The following is a 25,869-nucleotide window of genomic DNA, read 5'->3' as shown; positions in this document are numbered from 1 at the left end:
TCATGTTTCTAGGACCCACTTCAAATCATCCATTTTTTTTATCTCATATGTTGGATACATTTTAAGGACCACCACTTGTCATGTCATCCCACAAACCTGTATACAACTATGAAATTATTCTCATCTATGAACTTCAACCCTCATTCCCTACAATAGAGAGGTTTGTCAACAAACCTCTAAAAAGTACACAAACCTTTGTTGACAAACCTCTATTGTGGATATCTGTTTTAATCTTAAGGCGAGTCGTACACACATAAGACAAAAACAAAATTAATTGACATCAGCAAAAGGTTTGTCCCATCTATGCAAATAGGTACTCCCTCTATCCCGGTCATTTGTTGTACTTTTTCATATTAGAGTGTCTGAGTCAATTGTTGTAATTTCTATTTTAAGATTGAACTTGATGGACAATTTGATCATTCACAGTTAATTTGTTCCAAAGGAAATATTATTTAACCAATTTTATTTTTAAGACGGATATATCTTTCACAATCAAGACTTGCTGATATTTGGCCTAGTAAATTTGTCCTAGACCTAAGAAAGGCTCCCTAACCACACACGTGTCCTGTACTTGTGCAGTAAGTTGATGTTGAATGGATGTGAAGTTAGCTATATAAGTAACAGAATGCAATAAGTGATTAGGCATCTCATGAGAAACAGCTGGTACTGTTTAGTCTACATGCATTTATTATTATCACACATGCTTTTAATCTTATGACAAGTCTTTTTTGTGCTACAGTCTCTAGTTTATTTAGGCTAGCCCTATTGCTACGACACTAATGGTTAATGCCACGAAAGTAGTAGAGTAAGTGGATGCCTTTAATATTGTTTATTATTCTAATAGAGCCAGTGACATATTCATATTTTTCGTGGATTTATGCCTCCCCTTTATTTACCATTCCTATTCTTCCCTACACAACAAATAAGTTTTGTATCAACAAAATAGAAAGTCATGCCACCCTCTTTTTTCTTTAAAGACAAACCTTCTTTTAGCTTTAAGCTCTACATTTATGTTATGTCACAAATATTGAGGCCACACAACTGACCACTTCTTAACAACAATTCTAATTTTATTATGTCAATAACTAAGGCCATGTTCTTTTGGACTGAAACTTATAGGATCTGAATTGAACTGAACTTATAAGATCTGAACTGAACTGAACTTATAAGATCTGAACTGAACTTATAAGATCTGAACTTAACTGAACTTATAGGATCTGAACTTAACTGAACTTATAGGATCTGAACTAAACTTATAGGATCTGAACTGAACTGAACTTATAGGATCTGAACTGAACTTAAATTAAGTGAGTATAGGATCTGAACTGAACTTATAGGATCTGAACTGAACTGAACTAAACTTATAGGATCTCGAATCGAACTTATAGGATCTGAATCGAATCGAAATTATAGGATCTCGAATCGAATCGAACTTATATGATCTCGAATCGAACTTATAGAATCTCGAATCGAATCGAATCGAACTTATAGGATCTGAAGTTAACTTAAATTAAGTGACTTTAAGTCCAAAAGAACAGGGCCTAAGTCACTCAACTAGACCTGGCCAACAGCACAGGCCGGCCTGGCCAGGTCAGTCCAATCCGTGCTGTTAGAGTTACTTTCCAAGGCTTGCGCACCAATGTGTGCTAACCCGTCCTTGTACTGACTGTAATACTCCGTATTTATAGTCTTGGGGGTACTCTATCGAGTAGGCCTTACTCTGTCGAGTAAGGGTGTGTTGCAGAATAAAATAGTTTCTGACCTGTTGGGCACTCGATCGAGTGTCTGGGGCACTCGATCGAGTAGGGGGGTACTCGATCGAGTACCTTGGGTACTCGATCGAGTGTCCGGTTTACGGGGAGTTTTTCGCGGGTTTTGTTAATTATGCGATTAGGGTATTTAAACTTAATCGTCGTTGTTTTAATTCACTTTTACCAAAACCTAAAACCTTTTAAGAGAGAAAGCGATCGAGTCATCTTCCTAATCGCATCCTTAATAATTCCCGGAGTTCAGACGGTCAGTTCGTATCGTGGTTCGTGTCGTTGGATTCCTTGCGTCGAGGGTAAGCTTTTAATATAATTTATATAATGTTTTGCTAGGTTTGGTCAAACCCTAATTTAGGATTTGGGGGTTTTATGAATAGTAAGTAATTGGTAGCCTTTATGTGTTATTTGTTAGGAGGAGAATTCGTAGAAGAGGCGTTTTGAGGCAGTTTGTAGATACCGTCTGCGTGTTGTGCTTTCCAGGTAGGATTTCCTACTCAGTATTAGTCCCATAATGGGATATTGGTGATGTGCTGTAGTTAGTTGTTTGATGTGATGATTGTGATTGTGATTGTGATTGTGATTGGTTGTCTATGGTTCTCGAGATGCGTTCTCGGCTGAGTGGGGTCACTTGCGGGAGTGACTTCACGCCCTAGTTTCGCCCTTCGTGGAACCCGCCACGAAAGGGGATGTGCACATTAATGGACGGGGTTATCGCTCGTACGATGAGCGGGGCTTAGGTGGGAACGATTGCGGTCCCCATCGGTGGTGGTCCAAAGGTGGACGATCGATATTGAGATGATGGGAGTTGGTGGTGTATGTGTGTGTGTGACGTTCAATTTGTCTGTTTGTCTTATCGTTGTTATCTATATTGATTGTGTGATTAGTCTGACCCCGTGTTGTTTTGTAAAACCTGCGGTGATCCATTCGGGGATGGTGAGCAGATATTGAACAGGTATAGAGATGATACTGGGATAGCTGGGATGGCCACGACATGACGATAGAGTCTTCCGCTGTAGTTTAGCATTTATTGACATTTCAGTTGAGAACAGATAGTTTGGGATAATGTATTGTACTTTCAGTTTGGTTTCGAGGATTGTACTTATTCATTAAACTACTTATAATAAATGTTGTTTCTGTTTTGTCTATTTGATTATCATACCTCGGGCAACCGAGATGGTAGCGTCCTTATACCTGAGTGGTCCTGGTAAGGCACTTGGAGTATGGGGGTGTTACAAATGGTATCAGAGCGACGATCCTGAAACCTGTAACCAATGAATCTAATGAATCTAGGGAGTCAATTAAAATGAACCCGGGGTAAAGGTTGTAGGAGCTAATGCAAAGACTTGGGAGACGTCCTAAAGTCGCGAACTCGCCCTACAATTTTGAACCGGTCACCATGGGATATGTGTCGGGATCGTTATGTGCTTATTGTGTGCTGTGTGTATTTATGTAGTAGTATGTTGTATGAATTGATGGATGAAAGATGATAATGACGTGAATTGTATGTTGGTTGATTGTAAAGCATGAAAGTATAATTATTGATACATGTAATTTGACATGTTATAATTACGTACGGAAAAGTGTTTTGTCTATATATATATATATAAAGCGATGTGTAAGTATACATGTTGTTGTTGTCGTGTTGAGTAAAAGTACAGAAGGTTAGGAGTATGAATTGAACATGTGCTGGGTGAATATGTTGAACGTATATGGTGGGTAAATATGTGGTATGATGGATGAATTAGTGGAAAAAGATGAATCATCGTGGTATGATAACATGGTTCCTGGATTAAGCGGGTTATATAATGGAAGTTATTTTATAGTGTTGTTATGTTAGTAACATGGAATAGGATTTGTAATGTATGAGTATGATTTGTCTTACGAAAGGCTATAGAATAAAAGCATGTGGGTAGTGCATGATGAATGTTGTTGCTTTGTTTTCGAAAATAATAATATGTGATTGGGGCTACTGGTTTCATGAGTATTGGGTTGTTTTCGTTTAACTTGGTTGTTGTTTAAGTTGTTTGGAAGTAAAAATCAAATAATTATGTCGTCGATTACACAAAAGTTGTCTTTAAACTGTTATAACTTGAGATGCGTAAATGATTTTAATGTGATTCCAATTGGAGGTGATAGCTTGTTCTTTTACGATTCTAACGATAGGTCACACACCCAAAACGACCAAGAAATGAGTGAGTTATGGCTGTTTTTACTGGCCCCGGGATCTTGAGAATTGGGGTACTCGATCGAGTATCCTTGGTACTCGATCGAGTAAGGGGCACTCGATCGAGTACCTTAGCTACTCGATCGAGTAGCCCTGGTGATTTGTTTTACGTGCTTCTGATCTTCACCTACTCGATCGAGTAAGTCCCTTACTCGATCGAGTGGCCTGTACTCGATCTAGTGACCCCTATTTTGGGTCATATGTTTATCTTTTGACTTCGTTGCATATTATGTTTAATTCAAAGGCGTTATTTTGCTTCTTTATGCATTGTTTTACATGTATGTTGGTCTTGACGCGTAAGTTACCCAATTTTGTGGTGCAAAGAGTGGCACCTATGATGAGTATGAGTTCGGTGGGGAGGACATGATTTATATGTGTTGGGATTACTAAGACTTAATTGAGACATAGAGCATGTTGTGTGAGACGAGATGAGTGACATGATTGTATGTTGAGTAATGAAAATGTAAGTGAATGTGGGCAAGGAATGATGTAAGTTTAAGGAACGTGAGAATGAAAAGATTGAAAGAAAGGATGTGGATAGTAGCAACTTGAGATGTATAATAAATTATGGAGGGAGATGGCTAGAAATAGTGTTGAGTAAGAACATATGTAATGAAAGGTCGTTTGGAAATAGTGGTATATAGCGAACTTAATGGGACATGTCGCGACGTGGATTTGCAGGTAGTGACTGAGTTTGGAAATTTGTGTTATCGAGAGACGAAACTACTGTGTGATTTCCTTGGGTAATTAACGGTATTAAATGAATTATGATTTCTAGAGATGTAAAAAGGGAGATGCAATTGTTTGAACATTAAACGTTGATTCTATGGATAGATTAGCGGCAAGTGTGAGTGATAGCATAATAAGAGAAGGTCCATGGTAAGAAAGAGTGGGATGATGTCGGTAGAAAATAATGGAATTCGAGTTTTGGAGTAACGAAGGGGTACATGGATTTCTAAAGAGTTAGCTAGAAGGAATAAGGAGTTGAACTATTAATTGGTATTATTGAGTGTAAAGAGAAAAGAAGGATAAAAGTAAGTGAGGAAAATATTCACCTGAGTTATGTGATATAAAGGTAAGGAATCATCGAAATGTGTGATATTATCATGAGGATGTTAGTTAATGGTTATATGGGAGCTTCAGGACAACATGTTTAATAATGAGTTTTGAGAAATTAAGGAAAGTAAGAAGTTAGTAGAATATCTACATGATATGAGATTTTGGTGGAGAAATGGATGATGATTCAATTAAGGAAAATATTGGGAAGAATGTTGAGGTAATTTTGTTCATGGATTCGATGTTCGTTGTTTGGGATGTTAACCAAAGATAGAAAAGAAATCATGATGTTTAGAGATGAGTGAAGAGGTTTGATGTCCTGGACAAAGTGGTAGTGTTATGGTCTTTGACTAGTGGTTAAGGGTGAGGGTATATTAGAAAAGTGGCAATTCTAAAGAGGCCGATTTTGTAAAGACTGAATTGATAAAAGTATGGTTGTCAGGAAGTATAAGACATAGTCTTAGGAGGTGGTTTCTCATAATGAGTGTTAGCGGTATGGTTATGTATGGCGAAGGTCTTGGTGATGCGAATGGAAGAATGTGATGAGGGGCATGCGAGTTAAGTTCGGACAACAGGTAACCTTTGTTGAGTGGTAACTTACGTGGTCAGGATTGACTAGTTGGTTGTGATTACGGGTCTATGATATGTGTAAATGTTTGTGTGTGGTTCTGACCTCACAAGAAGTGGTATGGTGTGATAATTATAAAGTTGTTTTATGAATGTTATGTAATATATATGTTGGACACGGTAGTTTAATTGAATGATATCCAAAAAGGTAATAATTTGATTAATTTGACATGGCTAGTTATAATTTTATGTGTATTAATAACACACGTGTATTCCGTGAAATGGTAGAGATGATGTTCATGAGATGCTTATCTGTTTATTCATATAATATGTTGCGTTGTGATTGAGTAAAGTGGATTTGAGTAAGTTTTCTTGTCCGAAAGGTTATTTCCGAGTCAGTATTTATGGAATTGTATGTAGTTGTGATGTCTATCGATGTGGTTGTGGTGCCTCGGGTGGTGATCCGGGCTCGATATTTAGTGTTGTGATGCGGGTATTTTCGCACTACGGTGTGGCTGTTGGTGGCGGTGTTGTGATGCCGTCACCGGTTGTGGTGGAGTAGGCGGGATGATTATGATACGAGTTTTCGAAAGTGCATACCGATTATACATAGATTGTTGTTTTGTTTCTTTGTTGTTCTTTGTGAGTTTTGGTTGAACATGTAGACAATTGTCTTGCTTATTGATGTTTTCTTTACCAGGTTAAGTTAAGAATGAGGTAGAGTATGATATGAAATAGAGTTGAATATGTTTTCGTTGTTGTCATGGTATAGTGATATTCTTGATGGGACACGGTTGTGAGAGGTTGTTACTGATAATTTTGATCTTGTTCTAGATAAGGCTTTAGTGGACATGGTAATGGCAAATGATTCGTAGAACATGTGTAGTAATGATTTGATATATGCAGGTGGTTCACAATCCTTTGTTGAGACAGTGAGTGTAGGGCGTTGAGTAATTAGTGTCGTGTTAAGTTATGTATGAGGCTTGCGGTAATAAAAGAAAGGAACTTGAGGATCTAGTGTGAGTGTACGTAACAGGTGTGGATCGTGAGTTATGCTTTTGGTGGTAAGAGTTTTATGTAGTTTATATAGAGAGGTGTGTCATGTTGCGGTAATAGGGAACAAGTGAAGTTTTGGGTTAAATTAAGGATTTTGTGGTATAGGTTAGGTGGTGTGACGAGAGAAGTGAAGTATGAGAGTTGTTTAAGTAAGTGAGCCTTGGGTAGGTGCATGGCGAGTGTTTAGATTATAGGTGGTTATCTTTGACATGCGACGGTGATGAGGATTATGAAAAGATATGTCTAGGATTTAGTATTAGTGAGTTACGAGGACGTAACATTTATCTTAAGAGGAGTAGGAGGCGATAAAAGAGAGTTTCATGGTGGTGCATGTTGTAATATAATTGGAAGTAGAGTGTTGGCGTAGTGTAAAGGAGGGATTTGTTTTGTGGATAATACTTATAAAAGGCCATGGCCGTGCTTGTAGTAGTGTGATGCTTCAGAGTGTGGGAATATTTTATATAATGTTGACAGTTGGAGGATGATGTTAGGAGTCTGAGTAAACTTCGAGGACGAAGTTCCTTTTAAGGGTGGTAGAATGTAACATTCCGTTTGATGTCTAGGAGTGTCTTGATTTTGGATTTGATAGTGGATGATATTATGGAGCTAGCAGTGTTAGTGGATGGTGGTTGGTTATGTATGAAGTTGGTGTCGTGAGAGATATATATGTGGTGGATGCGATATCGTGAGTCATGTTAAGGAACTAAACATAGTTGGTGGAGTGGGTGTTAAGAGTTCATGTTTTATGTTTGGTCGAGTTTTTGAGTTCTTAGTTATGTTGTTGTGTCTTGGTCGAGTTAGTATGGTTGTTTTTAGAGTATGGGTTGAACTTCTAGGGACGAAGTTCCTTTTAAGGAGGGAAGACTGTAATACTCCGTATTTATAGTCTTGGGGGTACTCTATCGAGTAGGCCTTACTCTGTCGAGTAAGGGTGTGTTGCAGAATAAAATAGTTTCTGACCTGTTGGGCACTCGATCGAGTGTCTGGGGCACTCGATCGAGTAGGGGGTACTCGATCGAGTACCTTGGGTACTCGATCGAGTGTCCCATTTCTGAGGGAGTTTTTCGCGGGTTTTGTTAATTATGCGATTATGGTATTTAAACTTAATCGTCGTTGTTTTAATTCACTTTTACCAAAACCTAAAACCTGTTTAAGAGAGAAAGCGATCGATCATCTTCCTAATCGCATCCTTAATAATTCCCGGAGTTCAGACGGTCAGTTCGTATCGTGGTTCGTGTCGTTGGATTCCTTGCGTCGAGGGTAAGCTTTTAATATAATTTATATAATGTTTTGCTAGGTTTGGTCAAACCCTAATTTAGGATTTGGGGGTTTTATGAATAGTAAGTAATTGGTAGCCTTTATGTGTTATTTGTTAGGAGGAGAATTCGTAGAAGAGGCGTTTTGAGACAGCTGTAGATACCGTCTGCGTGTTGTGCTTTCCAGGTAGGATTTCCTACTCAGTATTAGTCCCATAATGGGATATTGGTGATGTGCTGTAGTTAGTTGTTTGATGTGATGATTGTGATTGTGATTGTGATTGTGATTGGTTGTCTATGGTTCTCGAGATGCGTTCTCGGCTGAGTGGGGTCACTTGCGGGAGTGACTTCACGCCCTAGTTTCGCCCTTCGTGGAACCCGCCACGAAAGGGGATGTGCACATTAATGGACAGGGTTATCGCTCGTACGATGAGCGGGGCTTAGGTGGGAACGCAGTGCGGTCCCCCATCGCGGGGCGGTCGTCCAAAGTGGACGATCGGTATTGAGATGATGGGAGTTGGTGGTGTATGTGTGTGTGTGATTCAGGTTTGTCTGTTTGTCTTATCGTTGTTATCTATATTGATTGTGTGATTAGTACACGACCGGTGTTGTTTTGTAAAACTGCGGTGATCCATTCGGGGATGGTGAGCGAGATATTGAACAGTATAGAGATGATATCTTTGGGATAGGCCGGGATGGCCACGACATGACGATAGAGTCTTCCGCTGTAGTTTAGCATTTATTGACATTTCAGTTGAGAACAGATAGTTTGGGATAATGTATTGTACTTTCAGTTTGGTTTCGAGGATTGTACTTATTCATTAAACTACTTATAATAAATGTTGTTTCTGTTTTGTCTATTTGATTATCATACCTCGGGCAACCGAGATGGTAGCGTCCTTATACCTGAGTGGTCCTGGTAAGGCACTTGGAGTATGGGGGTGTTACACTGACATTGTAAAAAACAAAAACAAAAAAGCAAATCGGGTAGGGTTGGCCCGACTAGGCATGAGCAACTTGGGCCCAGCCCTACACATGAAACGAGCCAGTTCGCCTGAGTACTTTTAGGGCGTGGCCCGTGGCTAGATCTACTCCTAAGAGTCTCAACTACAACATCCGAAACAAGCTTGTGTCCAAGTGTCAAAAATTATGTTTTTGGCATAAAAATGACGTACATATCATAAAACATGTTTGGTGTCGGGTTGCCAACACAGGCAGCCAAGGTAATATGAAATGTGTGAAGTTTATGATAGTAGGTACAAGTTAACAAGTACTCATATAATAATATATATATAAGTCGAAGCTCATTAGTATAACTTATAATAGTGTGGTAAATATGTAAGATATGCAAAAAGGTGCACAGGCAGATGAGATGCTTCTTATCAGCAAGAACATACCCTTTATAACATTTTGTGTTTATAAATAGGGAGTAGGAGTATGCATTTATTATTTCACATATTACCATATGCTTGTTCCTATTAATCATGCAAATTATAAATAAAAACACACAATAGTACATCACTTGAATTATCTCCCGTGACCGGAAAGGGATGTTTGATACTACAACTTGAGGTAAAAATAAAAATAAGAGAAAATGAGGTAAAAATAAAAATAAGAGAAAATGTTCAAAGCCACAGTAACACACCAACATCCACTTGATGTACAACTAGTATAGAGACAGACAAATGTTCAAAGCCAAAGTAACATATACGCACCTCCTCGTCCAACCAACCATTAGAGCATCCGCAACGAGGCTCCCCATATTTTTTCTTTCCTTTTCTTATTCGTTCACCTCATTTTCCACTAACTTTTTCATTTACCCTCCCCATTTCATAACTACATTTATGCAATAATGAAGCTCCCCAATTCACACACAAACATTTGGGAACCTCCCCAAAAGTAACACAAATTGTCTTCCTTTTTTTTTGGAGATCTTCCCTAAAAACAGTGGAGCCTCAAATAATGGGGAGGTTGGTGCAATAATGAGGATGCCCATATAAAGAGAGAGGGTGCATATGGGGAGCTATTTTCCCACCTTTACGGATGCTCTTAAGTTCTAAACTAGTTATAGGTCTTGTTAAGACGACTTTTATAAAAAAAGAAAATTAGGTTGATACGGAATAGATCATATGATTTGGTATTAAAAACAACCGTAACCAACTTAATTATAGAAGGTTAAACTTTAAAGTCTTAAGCAACCCCAAAGACTAATTAAAACTACAAAGGCATTTAAACAGGGAAGATTAGATGGCGCCATCGAGTGACACTTAAATTGAGCGTCACCGGGGATATTATAGTAAATTACCTAGTTATTTTCATTTCTTTCTCCTTAAATTTAAATTTCAAACTAATTAGTAGAAAAGGGTAGTTTAGGAATTTAAAAACCCGTAACTAACTAGGGATTTTTTCGAGTCTTGCCACTTTTTGAGGAGGATTGTTACAACAAACAAGATAATGTTGTTTGTGTCTTTCCACTGCATTTGTTTACCAATTAAATGATGCAACATGCGGTTAATTCAGGCCTTCATGAATCAGGGAAGGTCGTAAGGTAGTGTGTATGAGTATTATAGTTCATCGAATGGAATCATGGGTATGGGTAAGGCCGTAGATCGAAACTGGAGCTTTTTTTTTTATTCATGGTCGGGTAAGGTCGGAAGATTAAATTAAGACCATTTGTTACATATCAAAATTCCGTAATTAATTTCAATACCTTCTTCACCAATGGATCATATTGTATTTTTTCTTTTGTGGCCGGGTTTGTAGATGAATAACGAACCCTGGTGGATAAAATTTACAATACAATGATGAAAAATCGTAACTAATAATGACGATAATTTAGAGTAAATCAAGTTTGGAGTAAAATGATATACGAAGAATATTAAATTTAATTTAGTTAGAGTTCATTTTAATTCAATAGATATAAAATTACGTACCTACCCTTAAAGATTTGGCGCAAAACGAAAACTAATACTTTATTTTTCTATTTTTACTTTTCTTTAATTATGATGGCGCCGAGATTCTGTGCCACCGGGTGACGCCCTATCGCCATCCTTTAAACAGTAAACTGAGGAAACTTTAAACAACCCATCACTCAATCAATCATTTTCTTCTGTTCATCTTTTCCAGATATGCCTATTACAACACAAATTCTCATTTGTGACGGCACGTATCCGTCACTTTGGAGTGACGGATACCATTTCCTCTCACAAATGACCCAAATAGAGGAGAGAGGGAAGCACATGGGGGTGCCCCCACCTTGTCCCCCCTATTCGTTTTGTGAGTGGTATTACCCGTCACTTGCTCCGACCCGTCTTCAGCAAGACTAACTGCTATTACAAACACTAACACTAAGACCATCCCCAAGCAAAAGGTCGACTTAATTGGGTAAATCGGAATTTTTTCTCTTAATCACACCTTATTAATCTTGACTAACTTTCTCCCTCCCAAGCAGAAGGTCACGACCTAGGTCACCAACCCAATCATTTTTCCACTTTCTAACATTTTCAATCATTTACCATATTCACTACCCCACCAAAACCTCTCTCTTATTTCCACTTTATTTAGTTTTTTTTTTTTGGTTTTAAATGTTGTAACTAATAAAATTGTGACACAAGAAGGGTCAATTGGTGGGTCAATTTACTCTACCTTATCTCACAAATTGACCTTCTCTACCTTGGGTCATCCTAATCCTCCTCTTAATTTGTAATTAACTTGACCCAAGCAACCTTGTTTGGGGATGGTCTAACACACCAAATCTAACAAAAAAAACATAAAAACATTTGACTATCTTGATCAATCAATCATCAAATTTATTTTATCAACAATACCCATTTCACTACTCACTTTTTTTAAAAAATGGGTCTCTCTCAGAAACATAAACACCACCAAAAAGAACTTATGACTTACTTAAGTTAAAATCTCTTACAAGTTGTTCAGACTCATTTAGAAGTATCTGACACGGGTGCATGTCCACTCGGTCATTTTTATATAAAATATGCATATTTTTGGCTTAAAATGAGGCGTCGAAGTCTCATTCCTTGTCTGAGTGTCTAGTGGCGAACACGGGCACGTGCAGGAGTCAGAAGAGTCGGAGTAACATAGCTCACAAGTCACAACCTTTGTATTTATCTTTGTCTTATATAAATTAGTTGTGAAAGTGGTATTAACTATGACGGTCTTAACAAATAAATAAAAATTGTGATAAATAAAAACATCAAGTAAAAGTAGAAGAGGAGGAAGAAGAACACAAATTCTTATTATAGACGGACACTATCCGTCTATAGCTATAGACGGATAGTGTCCCTTTCACAAATTAAAGTGGGTAGTACAAGTGGGTGGAAAATGGATACCCCCATTTGCACTACCCACTTTAATTTGTGAGAGGGACACTATCCGTCTATAGCTATAGACGGATAGTGTCCGTCTATAATAAGACGGACTGGAAGAAGAAAGTGTAAGTAAGATGGAAAAAGAAACCTGTTGAATGTGATCAGTAGTGACGTTGTTAGAGTAATAGGCAGCCATCATGAGCTGCATCTGCATCAGGTGCTGCTGTTGCATCTTCCAGGACCCCCCTGCTAACCCAACCAACTCTTTTCTGCTGTTTTTTTTAAACTCTGTACACTGTAACTCTCTGTATATTATCTACGCAAGTTTGTTTTTTTTTTCTTGGATGTGTAGAAATTTTATTCTGAAAAACTGAAGTTTGCAGTGCAAAGAGATGCTGCAACCTGCTGTGTATTCTCTTTCTACTCTCTTAAGGGGTTTTGGGATATATAATGAGAAGACAGTGGCATATATAGAGACAAGCGTGTCTTATTAATTTTGAAAAGGTTTATTGGTTTACTAGTATAGATCCCACACGCGGTTTTTTAAATAGAAATATTAATGAAGGTAATAATTATACAATTGATATTAACTTAATTTGAAATTTAATTGTAAAATTTATTATTATTAATATTTTGTATTAATCGGTGGAATAGGGAAGTTCAGTAATCCAGTTGTAGATATAATATAATGAAGCCCAATTACAGATATTATATAATAAAAGCCCAATTATAACCAAATTCATTTAGGCGGGAAAATTTGGAGATCTCTTATTCTTTTAATATAAGGGGGATTGGAAGATAGTTTTACCGTAAATTTATCGAAATATTGTATAAAAATTAAAATGGTGTATTCGGCGGGACGGGTCAGGCTGTGCTTGAGATTAGACTAGGCAATTTCGCGGGCCGGAACATGTTTTGTGCCGGCCTGTCGTACCCAGCCTCTCACCTAGCCTGGCCCAGGCATGTTTGGTAGGTCGTTGTGCCTGGCACGATCCCACATTTCACGACGTGGCCCTGCAGCCACCATGGGCATGTGTCGTGCTGGCCCGTGGGGCCACTTCTTGCCTCTCTCAGCCAATCATCTAGTAAGGAAGGCACTCCCGTCCCGTCATACATTGTAGGCTGATGACGTGTTATCATCGTGCTCATCATATATAGTGGCATCCATGACCACCTCCTTAGTCTTGTTAACAATTTACAAAGTCGTCATCAACGTTGCATTCATCTGTATTAGCTTCTCGGTTTCTTCTGGAGTCATGCCTGTAATACTACGGTTTTATGAGTCTCTGGGTACTCTATCGAGTGGGCCTTACTCTGTCGAGTAAGGGTGTGTTGCGTTTTAAAACAGTTTCTGACCTGTTGGGTACTCGATCGAGTAACCTTGATACTCGATCGAGTAGGGGGCACTCGATCGAGTACCTCAGCTACTCGATCGAGTAGCCGGTTTACGGGGGGATGATTTATCGGGTTTTGTTAATAATGCGACTTAGTATATAATTACTTCCGTCACTTTCTTTAAACACTTTTATAAACCTAATCACTTTCAAAAGAGAAAACAAACTACGTTCTTCGCATCAATCGCATTGTTGGCAAATCCCGGAGCTTGGAAGGTTGGATTTCACCTTTCTTTATACCTTTGTGATCCTTGTGTCGAGGGTAAGATCTACGTACCGTTTTTATAGTATTTCGTTAAAGTTAGTTAAACCCTAATTTGGGGATTTGGGGGTTTTGTTGTGTTTCTTGATTGGTAGTAATTGTATGATTGTATGTTAGGAGGAGGATTCGTAGAAGAAGCCTTTTGATATCAGCTGTTGAGACCGTCTGACTGTGTTGCTTTCCAGGTAGGGTTTCCCTACTCAGTATTAGTCCCATAATGTGTTGTTGGTGTTTTGTGGTTGTTGAATATTATCATACTCGTATTGTGACGATTGTTGGATTTGGTTGTTGATAGTAGTTGTGATTGTTTGTATCATCTGTGTTCTTCTGGGCGCGTCCTGGGCCGAGTGGAGTCACTTGCGAGAGTGGTTTCACGCCCATTATTCGCCTTCTGTGGAACCCGCCACAGGAGGGATGTGCACATTAAGGAATTTGGGTTTATCGCTCGACGGAGATGAGCGGGGATTTGGTGGGTGCGGCTGCGGTCCCCCACCGGCGCGTGGAGTGACTGTTGCGATGGGCACTCAGCGGGGCTACACACGTTAGTGTGTAGTCGGGATTGAGGAGTTGGGATTGGAGTTCGGAGTATATCCGTGATGATTACGTTTGTTTCTTGTGTTGTTGGTTTATGTAAATTGTGTGATTAGTATCGACCCGTTTATTGTTTTAAAAATTGTGGTGATCTATTCGGGGATGGTGAGCGGTTGTTGAGCGGTATGAGTCGAGTTACATGGGATAGGCTGGGATGTGCCACCGTCGATGATAGAGTCTTCCGCTTTGTAGCATGATTAGTTTATCAAACATTTCTTTTAGCTGAGTAGACAGTTGGTTTTGAGAACATGTAACCGTATTTTGGTTTTGGTTTTGGATTGTATCTTATGATTATCATTGCCTCGGGTAACCGAGATGGTAGCACCCTTATATTTGAGTGGTCCTGGTAAGGCACTTGGAGTATGGGGGTGTTACAAAATGGTATCAGAGAGACGATTCTGAAACCTGTAACCAATGAATCTAATGAACATAGGGAGTCAATTAAAATAAACCCGGGGTAAAGGTTGTAGGAGCTAATGCAAAGGCTTGGGAGATGTCCTAAAGTCGTGAACTCGCCCTACAATTTTAAACCGGTCACATGGGGGGTATATGTCAAGGTCGTATGTGATGTTTGTTAGGTTGTATGTGAATGTGACGATATATGTTGTGAATTGTTGGATGTTTGGAGTAGAAGGTTGAGATTGTGAATGAAAGGTTGGTGAAGTATATAAAAATGTTGTTTGAATAAGGAGCATGTTGGATGTTTATTATGTGGCATTTGATAACATGAAATAGTTGTTTTGTTGATCATATGACGAGTTGGGTAGAATTGCATGATTAGCTATGTTATAATGTTGAGTTTATAAAGCTGTATAATGTGTTGGGATATGAGAGATAACATGCGGGTAGTGTATACGAGTCAGCATGACTCGATCGAGTAGGGGGTACTCGATCGAGTAGGTGAGGTACTCGGTCGAGTGGGCCTGACTCGATCGTGTGGGTATTTGACGTTTTTACAACCAGAATCGTGTTTTTGGGCACTCGATCGAGTACATAGGGCACTCGATCGAGTAGAGGGTCACTCGAACTCGGTCGAGTATGTTAGAGATCAGAAGGTCTGTTTTGGGTCTGATGTCGGGGCACTCGATCGAGTATAGTGGGCACTCGATCGAGTAGCCTCTACTCCATCGAGTAGTTTTAGGCACTCGATCGAGTGTGTTCTGGGCAGTCTGCTTTCGTGTTTTGAGGTTTTAGTGCGTATGTTTATATCTACCCTTTCTTATATAGTTTCAAGATGTCGTCCAAGAGAAATGCTTTGTATGCGAGAGCTGAGAGCATGAACATCGACGATGTAGTTAAGATGTTGGAGCGCCAAGATGCTCTTACTGAGGCCCTAAAGAGAGTGGGAAAGGATAAGGAGTTTGACCACTCCAAGATCAGCCGTTATATAGCAAGGTTTAACCCAAAAGAGTACAAGGGGACCCGGGAGCCTAACCTTCTTGATAACTGGAATCGTGAGATGGAGAACATGCTGGACCTGGTACACTGTCCTGATGAGATGAGAGTGGAACAAGCTGCGTTCTACCTGAGGGAAGCAGCTGGAGAGTGGTGGGATAAGGTGAAGGTGAGTGCTAGGGAGATGTACACGAAGCAGGGCTTACCTGCTATACCTTGGGACGAGTTTCGGAGGGCTATGAGGAAGGAGTTTGTACCTGAGCATGTGAGGAGTAAGGCGAGGGAGGAGTTTGATGGGTTTAGGATGACATCGACATGTCCGTGGCCGAGTACTACAAGCGATTTAATGAGAAGTCTAGGTATCTTTTGAGGATATGGGTTTGAGTGAGGAGAACCTAGCGGCCGAGGTTTGAGAGGGGTTGACCTCTAAGATCATGGATAAGCTACCCGTGGGAGTCCTTACGATGTTAAGGAAGCTTATGAGAGGGGGTGGGAGAGCCGAGAGGTTGGTGGAGATGGCTCAGGAGAGAGTAGTTGAGAAAAGAAAGGTTGAGAGTGAAGGTGGTGGCCAATCTAGTCACAAGAAAGGCAACCACAATCAAAGCTAGAGCGTTTTCTTACGGGTCGTGGTTCGATCTTTGGGGCTTCCTTTGGGCGTGGCCGTATGAGTGGTAGTGGTAGTTGGGGGATGACCTGCTATGGCTGTGGCGGTGTAGGCCACAAGAGACATGAGTTCACGAGTATGCCTGGAGCTTTTCAGAGATCGGCTCAGGGGATCTATTCTCAGGGACCGGTACAGAGTTATGCGAGCAATAGACCGTCTGGGTCATGGTCTAACCGGGGAAGTCAGAGCTATCAGGGTGGAGGTAACCGCAATGGCGGTAATTCTTATCAGAAACCAGCTACGAACAACAACAACAATCAGGGGTCGGGTGCTAAACCGACCACATCGGCCCCGATCTTGTCCGGGAGGTGGACGGAAGACCGATGGAAAGTTGTTCATGATGGACAAGAAAGCAAAATGAGGATGATGCACATGTTATCACTGGTACTTTTCTTGTTAACGGTATTCATACCTTTGTTTTGTTTGATTCGGGGGCGTCTCAGTCATTTGTATCTTCGAGTCATGTTAAACGGTTGGGTTTGAGGGTATATGAGTCTGTAAGTGAGAAAGTTTTTATACCTTCGGGTGAGTCTGTATCATGTGGGAGGTTGTATAGAGATGTGTCTATGATAGTTGGGCAAGTTGATCTACCTGTAGACTTGCTAGAGTTTCCTTTTGATGGTTTTGAGATGATAGTCGGGATGGATTGGTTGGGAAAGTATAAAGCTAAGATAGACTGTCATCAAAAGAAAGTGTCTTTGAGAGGTCCTAAGGGTGTTAGCGTGTCTTATCGCGGGTTTGTGGTCAAACCCAAAGTTAAGTTGATTGCAACTGTCACCTTGAAGTCTTATCTGAGGAAGGGATGCCCTTTGATCTTGTGCCATGTGAGAAATGACCGGATAGAGAGTCCGATAGTTGATCAGATACCAGTGGTTGGTGAGTTTGCAGATGTTTTTCCAGAGGAGATTCCGGGGTTGCCACCGAAGAGGGAGATAGATTTCACAGTTGAGTTGAAACCGGGGACGGGGCCAATCTCTAAGGCACCATACCGGATGGGTCCTAAAGAGATGGAGGAGCTCAGGAAGCAGTTAGATGATCTGATAGAGAAGGGATACATTAGACCTAGTGTATCACCGTGGGGAGCACCAGTTCTTTTTGTGAAGAAGAAAGATGGGAGTTTGAGGTTGTGCATAGACTACAGGGAGCTTAACCGAGTGACGGTGAAGAACAAGTATCCTTTGCCAAGGATAGATGACCTGTTTGATCAGTTGAGTGGTGCATTAGTCTTTTCCAAGATTGATTTGAGGTCGGGGTACCATCAGGTGAAGATTAGAGAGGTGGACATACCAAAGACAGCTTTCACGTCGAGGTATGGCCATTATGAGTATGTGGTGATGCCATTTGGGTTATCTAATGCACCCTTGTGTTTATGGATTTGATGAACAGAATCTTGAGACGTTTTTGGACAAGTTTGTGGTGGTGTTTATCGATGACATCTTAGTCTACTCCAAGACTAAGGAGGAGCATGAGGAGCATCTGAGGATTGTGTTGCAGACTTTGAGGGAGCATGAGTTATATGCTAAGCTGTCCAAGTGTGAGTTCTGGTTAGAGAAAGTTGCTTTTCTGGGGCATGTGATCTCTAAGGAGGGAGTAGCTGTGGATCCGGCAAAGATTGAGGCAGTGACGAAGTGGGAAGCACCAAAGAATGTTGATGAGATCAGGAGTTTCTTGGGTTTAGCTGGATACTACAGACGGTTCGTGAAAGATTTCTCCGAGATTGCTAGACCTATGATAGCTTTGATGAGGAAAGAGAACAGGTTTCGTTGGGATGAGAGTTGTGAGACGACGTTCCAAACATTAAAGGAGCGTTTGACCACAGCTCCTATCTTAGCATTGCCTGAAGGGATCGAGAACTTTGAGGTTTATACAGATGCCTCAAAGAATGGGTTGGGATGTGTGTTGATGCAGAACGGGAAGGTGATTGCCTATGCTTCTAGGCAATTGAAGCCTTATGAGGAGAACTATCCTACACATGATCTGGAGTTGGGTGCAGTGGTGTTTGCTCTCAAGATTTGGAGACATTACCTTTATGGGGCGACCTTTAAGGTATTTTCGGATCACAAGAGTCTCAAGTACATCTTCACTCAAAAGGAGTTGAACATGAGACAGAGGAGGTGGATGGAGCTGATTGGCGATTATGACATGGATATTATCTAACGTGAAGGAAAAGTCAATGTTGTTGCAGATGCTTTGAGTAGGAAGAGTGTACATTCTTTGTGTACAGCTCTATCTTTGATGAGGTTGAGAGATGAGGTGAGGAAGTTTGGGATACATATGATGCAGAGAGGGGATGCCATGGGAGATTTGACAGTACAGCCTGATCTTTATGATGATATTCGAGGTAAACAGGCGTTGGATCTTAAGATAGTTGAGTGGAGAGCTGGAGTAGAGAAAGGGACAGTGTCTCGGTTCTCTATTCATACAGATGGTAGTTTGAGGTTTGATGGGAGGTGGTGTGTCCCTAATGATGAGGAGCTGAAAATGACTATCATGACAGAGGCACATTGTACACCATATTCAGTACATCTAGGTGGTGACAAGTTATACAAGGATTTAAAGAACACGTTTTGGTGGCCTGGGATGAAGAAAGAGACAGCTGAGTTTGTGGCCCGTTGTTTGACATGCCAGATAGTTAAAGGGGAACAGCGACGACCACAAGGTAAGATTCGGTCTTTATAGGTACCTGAGTGGAAGTGGGAATCCATTTCTATGGATTTTATCGTGGGTTTGCCAAAGAGTCAACATGGTAACAACATGATATGGGTAATAGTGGATCGACTGACCAAGTCAGCTCATTTTGTGCCAATGAAAGATACATGGACTAAGGCACAATTAGCTATGGCTTATCGGAAGAATGTGCTTAAGTTACATGGAGTCCCTAAGGACATAGTATCTGACAGAGATGCGAGGTTTATCTCAAGGTTTTGGAAAGAGTTGCAGGAATCTTTGGGAACAACTTTGAAGATGAGTACAGCATTTCATCCTGCGTTAGACGGTCAGACCGAGAGAACGATCAAGACTCTTGAGGATATGTTACGAGCTTGTGTGATGGACTTTGGTGGTAGCTGGGAACAGAGGTTGGATTTGATAGAGTTTTCTTACAACAACAGCTATCACACTAGTATTGGTATGACACCGTTCGAGGCCTTATATGGGAGGAGATGTAGGAGTCCGATTTGTTGGGACGACTTGATCTTTGAGGCAAAGTGGTTCTAGGACCAGAGATGGTGCATGAGATGGTTGAACAGATTAAGATGATCAGGGAACATATGAGAGCAGCTCAGGATAGGCAAAAGAGTTATGCAGATCTTGTAACACCCGCGAATTTCCCATTTTGACATTTAAAATTTATTAAACCGTTAGAATTACTTTATTAAATATTTTTGAATTATTCAATTTAATTAATTTATGTCAAACACGATTTTTATAAAAGTATTATATAAAAGCTCGTTTATATAAAAATACGTACGATTAAATTATATCTTTAAGGCATGATTTATATAATAATATATATATATATACGTGTTTTTGGTCGGATAATAATAGTGACAGTAATAATAATAATTTTCGTCTTAATTTCCGTCTAACATTAGACCGTCACATTTCATTTTGTACCTACTTTAATCTGGACCAACCAAAAACCAACAACACATTCACCTACCCTTTTTCACTCTACTTTTATATTATCATTTTATATCATTATATGTTATTATTATTATTATTATTATTATTATTATTATTATTATTATTATTATTATTATTATTATTATTATTATTATTATTATTATTATTATTATTATTATTATTATTATTATTATTATTATTATTATTATTATTATTATTATTATTATTATTATTATTATTATTATTATTATTATTATTATTATTATTATTATTATTATTATTATTATTATTATTTTTTTTTTTTTTTTTTTATTATAATAATGCGCGCAACTTTCATTAAAATAAAAGGAAAAGTTTACATGAAATTGGTGGGGAGCCGAGAGACAATCTGGGCTCCCACACCCTTAGCAATAGTAAAGCTAAGACGAGTAAAAATGTAAGCGGCTACCCGAGCCCCAAGATCCGAGATACCGAGAATTTCGGATCCGCTTGAGCAAGGCAACAACATCCGAACTCGGCTCCCCGAAGAGAAAGAGAAAGGTAGGAAACCATAACCCGCTACCGCGCACAAATCCCCATACTTAGCACACTTTCGCTGAGCAGCATCAGCGACAACCCGGCCCGGCACAAAATCGGCACAATATTATTATTATTATTATTATTATTATTATTATTATTATTATTATTATTATTATTATTATTATTATTATTATTATTATTATTATTATTATTATTATTATTATTATTATTATTATTATTATTATTATTATTATTATTATTATAATTATTATTATTATTATTATTATTATTATTATTATTATTATTATTATTATTATTATTATTATTATTATTATTATTATTATTATTATTATTATTATTATTATTATTATTATATACTATTATTAGATATTATTTTTAAATATTATTTTTATTATTATTTATTGTTGTTGTTTGAGGACCGTGACCCCCACCCCTCTTTATTCTTTCTTCTCCTTCTTCCTGAGAACAACGAGAATGCAGCAGCAACAACAACATAGCTCCGCCTTTTTCTTCGATCTCAAAACCCAGATTTTCCCCCTTATCTCTCAACCAAATTCCATTTTTTTTGTACCATTAGCTTCCTCGTCCCTTCCTCGTTCTTTTAAGGTAAGAAAGCTCCTATTTTGTTGAATTTTCGAAATGGGCATCTTATTACAAACTCGGTTTTGTGACCCATGTTACTCGTTTTTCCTCCTTTTTAGTTGAAGACTGAAGATAGGGTTGCGTTATGGACGTTTTTACTCGGGAATTCGAAGAGTTAAGGTAACGATGATAGGTTACTCGACAATGAGTCGATATTCCATCTCCTTCAACTCGGTTTTATACTCATTCGTCTTAAAGTTTTAATCTTTATGTGTTTTCTCATGTATGGAATTAATTGTGTTAAGCTTGTGGTCATTTTAATTAGTGATTAGTCGTTCCCATGGCTTAATTGTCCCGGTTTTGTCACCTCCGAAACCCGAGTATCGCTTGTTGTCATTTCGAGTAACCGTATGCTTTCCTTGCTGGTTTTCTGGGCTCATTTATGGCAGAAATCTAATGGCGTCATCCTTGTTTAAGTCGTACTCACTCCGTCTCAAATTTGTCTTTGGGTTGTTTGTCTTAATATCACTCGACATGGGACTGTTTTTACGCGGGAAAATAGAGTCGTATGGGACGATTGGTACTCTGTTTTGGCCAGGGACAAGAGCTGCCATTGTGGGATGTTTTAGTAGCTTTGGGACTGTTTTCGTCATGTTTGGTGGTAGAATTTATGGGCTGTTAACCCTATTTTAAGGCATGCTTGTCTTCCTTATCATTCTCAGTGTTTTCTACTTCAAAGCTCTCCATTTTGGGAGATTTGTTTGTAATATTTTATGGTATAAAAAAACAAATTATAGATTTATATTAGGAGATAATGGTGGGTCTGTCATTGAATTTTAAATGCGTGAATCATAGGGTACTAGCTGCTAGATTGAAGTTTCAACTTTGTCTCACACAAGACAGTTGGGTGTTTAACGTTTCTGCAAGTATTGGGCTGCCCAAATGGTTCTTTGAGTCGTGGTTATAAATTGTTTTGGCGCTAGTTTAGTTTATTTAAAATATAATTAAATATATCCGTCTCGTATTTTATATAATGTAATTCGTTAATATCGTTCTTTTACACATTTATTCAATTGGGCTTGACTTGTTAAGTTAATTGGGCTTGTCATATGTTTGTAATTGGGCTTATCTTATTAAGGTAGTTGGAATTGCCTTGTTAATTTAGTTGAACCCGTCTATCTTGTTTGTTGGGCTTAATGTGATTTAATTGTTGGACTCCTTATAGTTTATTTATTGGGCTCATAAATGGGGCACTTGAACTTGGTCACATTTTATCCCGTATATTTCATATAACATAAAATTATCCATTATCATTCATTATATTTCTTTTAACCGGCATGATAAATTATAAAATGAAATATTTATCTGCATAAGACAAGTATGAGATATTTATTGTTAAATAATTATTTGTGAAAGGTCATATCCTTGATAATGTCTTGTATTGTTCGGTGGTGTGAGTCGTGGTCCTATCGGACACTAGGGGTGAGCCATAGGCCCTCTAGTTGCGATATGATCGTCGGGACCGATGTTCCCATCCGTACTTATGGTGAGATGCAAGCTATAAGTATGAGTGTGACATTAATAATCCCGTCCCATGTACTTGTTTATTCTATTTAACCGGCATGTATAATTATGAAATGAAATGTTTATTTTTATGTTACAAGCATGAAAAGGTTATTATAAATAATTACTTGTAAGAGTTGTATTCTTGTAGAAATGCCATATTACCATCGTATGTGCTTGACATGCATTTTTGCCCTGCTTGTGCTCTTCTGGCAAGCACGAGTTTGACCTACTTGTGTTGTTCTGGCAAGTACGGTTTTGGCCTACTTGTGCTGTTCTGGTAAGTACGGCTTTTGGCCACTTGTGCTGTTCTGGCAAGTGAGTCTTATCTTAGTCTTTCCGCCACTTTCGTCTTTGTTACGCGATTGGGGTACTCGGTCTCCTTAGTAGTCGAGTCTTGGGTGCGTCTTTGTCTTGGCGCACGTCGAATCGGGATATACACCCGAGAATCTGCAGATTTAGACTAGGACCGTATTATTATCGTAGTCCTACCCAGGGAAATTATAGTCTAAGAGTGATAAATGTCTTGCATTATTTGGATGGTTACTTTGGTCATATCTCCTTGAAATACGTGCTCGTGGCTAAGTGGTCGTGTCTGTTTCCTTGTCTTTCTTTTCCATTCATTTATTGTTGCTTATGCCTTACTTGTTTATTCCATCGTTTCTTTTATCCTTGTTCGTTTAAACACGTATGATCCCATGTTTAGTTATTATTCGATTCACTCATGTCTTATCTAATATGATTGTTTGTTTATGTTCTTTGTTATGTTCGTTTCGACATATTGTGGCTGGGAGAACCTTGAGTTACTCCCCACTGACTGTGGCGTTCATGTTTACATGAATGACAGGTGGTGAAGATGCTTACGTGGGGAAGACGTGTGGGCTAGTGAGAACTAAACCCTTGGACCTTAGTTTCTAGTTTAGAAACCCTTTATATGGTTATTCGTGGGATAACTTTTCCCCGCCTTCTAGACTTGGGTTGTAATAACCTAATTTTGTCTATTATTGTATTTGTTTCATTTCATTTTGGCACCCGCGTGTTAATCTTTAACTAATAACCAAAAAGTTTTTAAAATATCACAAATTTCCGATTTAATTTATTAGTTATATTTTCCGCGTTATCGCGGGGTGTCACATATCTACATCGCCGGGACATAGAGTTTCAGGTTGGGGATAAGGTTCTTTTGAAAGTGTCTCCTATGCGTGGGGTTATGAGATTTGGGAAGAAAGGCAAGCTGAGTCAGAAGTTCATCGGGCCTTATGAGATCTTAGAGCGGGTTGGAGAGGTTGCATATCGTCTGGCTTTACCAGCTGCGTTAGAGAGGGTGCATAATGTGTTTCATGTATCTCAGCTGCGGAAGTATGTGAGTGACCCGTCACATGTGTTAGAGGCAGAGAGCTTAGAGCTAGATGAGTCCTTATCATATCTTGAGGTGCCTAAGCGATTCTTGACCTAAGGTTAGGAAGACTAGGAGTGGTGAGACAGTTTTGCTTAAGATCCTTTGGTCTAACCACGAGTCCGAGGAAGCTACATGGGAGGCGAGGGAGGCCATGAGAGAGCGTTACCCTTTCCTTTTTGATCAGGTATGTATGGTTACGGGGACGTAACCTTGTTTCTTTTAGGGGGGGGGGGGGGGTAGGAGATGATCGCGAAGAGTTTTTAGGAGCTTTTTATACCTTTTTATGTTGTGTCGGTATGTTTGTTGTGGCCGAGTCGGGTTGAGTTTGGGTTAGTAACATGTTTTATGTTGAGTTTTGTTTTGGTTGTTGAGTCGGGAGTGTAGTAGTGTGTGTCTTTGTTTTGTTGTGGCTTGAACTTTGGGGACGAAGTTCTTTTTAAGGAGGGAAGACTGTAATACTACGGTTTTATGAGTCTCTGGGTACTCTATCGAGTGGGCCTTACTCTGTCGAGTAAGGGTGTGTTGCGTTTTAAAACGATTTCGACTGTTGGGTACTCGATCGAGTAACCTTGATACTCGATCGAGTAGGGGGCACTCGATCGAGTACCTCAGCTACTCGATCGAGTAGCCGGTTTACGGGGGGATGATTTGTCGGGTTTTGTTAATAATGCGACTTAGTATATAATTACTTCCGTCACTTTCTTTAAACACTTTTATAAACCTAATCACTTTCAAAAGAGAAAACAAACTACGTTCTTCGCATCAATCGCATTGTTGGCAAATCCCGGAGCTTGGAAGGTCGGATTTCACCTTTCTTTATACCTTTGTGATCCTTGTGTCGAGGGTAAGATCTACGTACCGTTTTTATAGTATTTCGTTAAAGTTAGTTAAACCCTAATTTGGGGATTTGGGGGTTTTGTTGTGTTTCTTGATTGGTAGTAATTGTATGATTGTATGTTAGGAGGAGGATTCGTAGAAGAAGCCTTTTGATATCAGCTGTTGAGACCGTCTGACTGTGTTGCTTTCCAGGTAGGGTTTCCCTACTCAGTATTAGTCCCATAATGTGTTGTTGGTGTTTTGTGGCTGTTGAATATTATCATACTCGTATTGTGACGATTGTTGGATTTGGTTGTTGATAGTAGTTGTGATTGTTTGTATCTATCTGTGTTCTTCGGGGCGCGTCCCTGGCTGAGTGGAGTCACTTGCGGGAGTGGCTTCACGCCCATTATTCGCCTCCTGTGGAACCCGCCACAGGAGGGATGTGCACATTAAGGAATTTGGGTTTATCGCTCGACGGAGATGAGCGGGGATTTGGTGGGTACGGCTGCGGTCCCCCACTGGCGGCGTTGAGTGACCTGTTGCGATGGGCACTCTGGCAGGGCTACACACGTTAGTGTGTAGTCAGGATTGAGGAGTTGGGATTGGAGTTCGGAGTATATCTGTGATGATTGACTGTTTGTTTACTGTGTTGTTGGTTTATGTAAATTATGTGATTAGTACTGACCCCGTTTATTGTTTTAAAAACTGTGGTGATCCATTCGGGGATGGTGAGCAGTTGATGAGCAGGTATGAGTCGAGTTACATGGGATAGCTGGGATGTGC

General features: G+C 39.4%; 1 protein-coding gene across 1 annotated transcript in view; it reads right to left on the bottom strand.

The window, feature by feature from the left end:
* LOC141657374 (GRF-interacting factor 1-like) overlaps nt 1–12,690 on the bottom strand; it is a 40,079-nt gene extending 27,389 nt beyond the window's left edge. Inside the window, exon 1 of the mRNA XM_074464579.1 lies at nt 12,402–12,690. Within this exon, the coding sequence (XP_074320680.1) occupies nt 12,402–12,485 (84 nt within the window). The 5' untranslated portion in view covers nt 12,486–12,690. The remainder of the gene's footprint in view (nt 1–12,401) is intronic.
* Nucleotides 12,691–25,869: the final 13,179 nt, after the last annotated feature.

This window comes from Silene latifolia, chromosome 5, assembly GCF_048544455.1.
Source record: "Silene latifolia isolate original U9 population chromosome 5, ASM4854445v1, whole genome shotgun sequence".
Classification (NCBI taxonomy): domain Eukaryota; kingdom Viridiplantae; phylum Streptophyta; class Magnoliopsida; order Caryophyllales; family Caryophyllaceae; genus Silene; species Silene latifolia.
The sequence above is the reverse complement of the archived record's forward strand: the minus strand, read 5'-3'. Positions and strand labels throughout refer to the sequence as shown.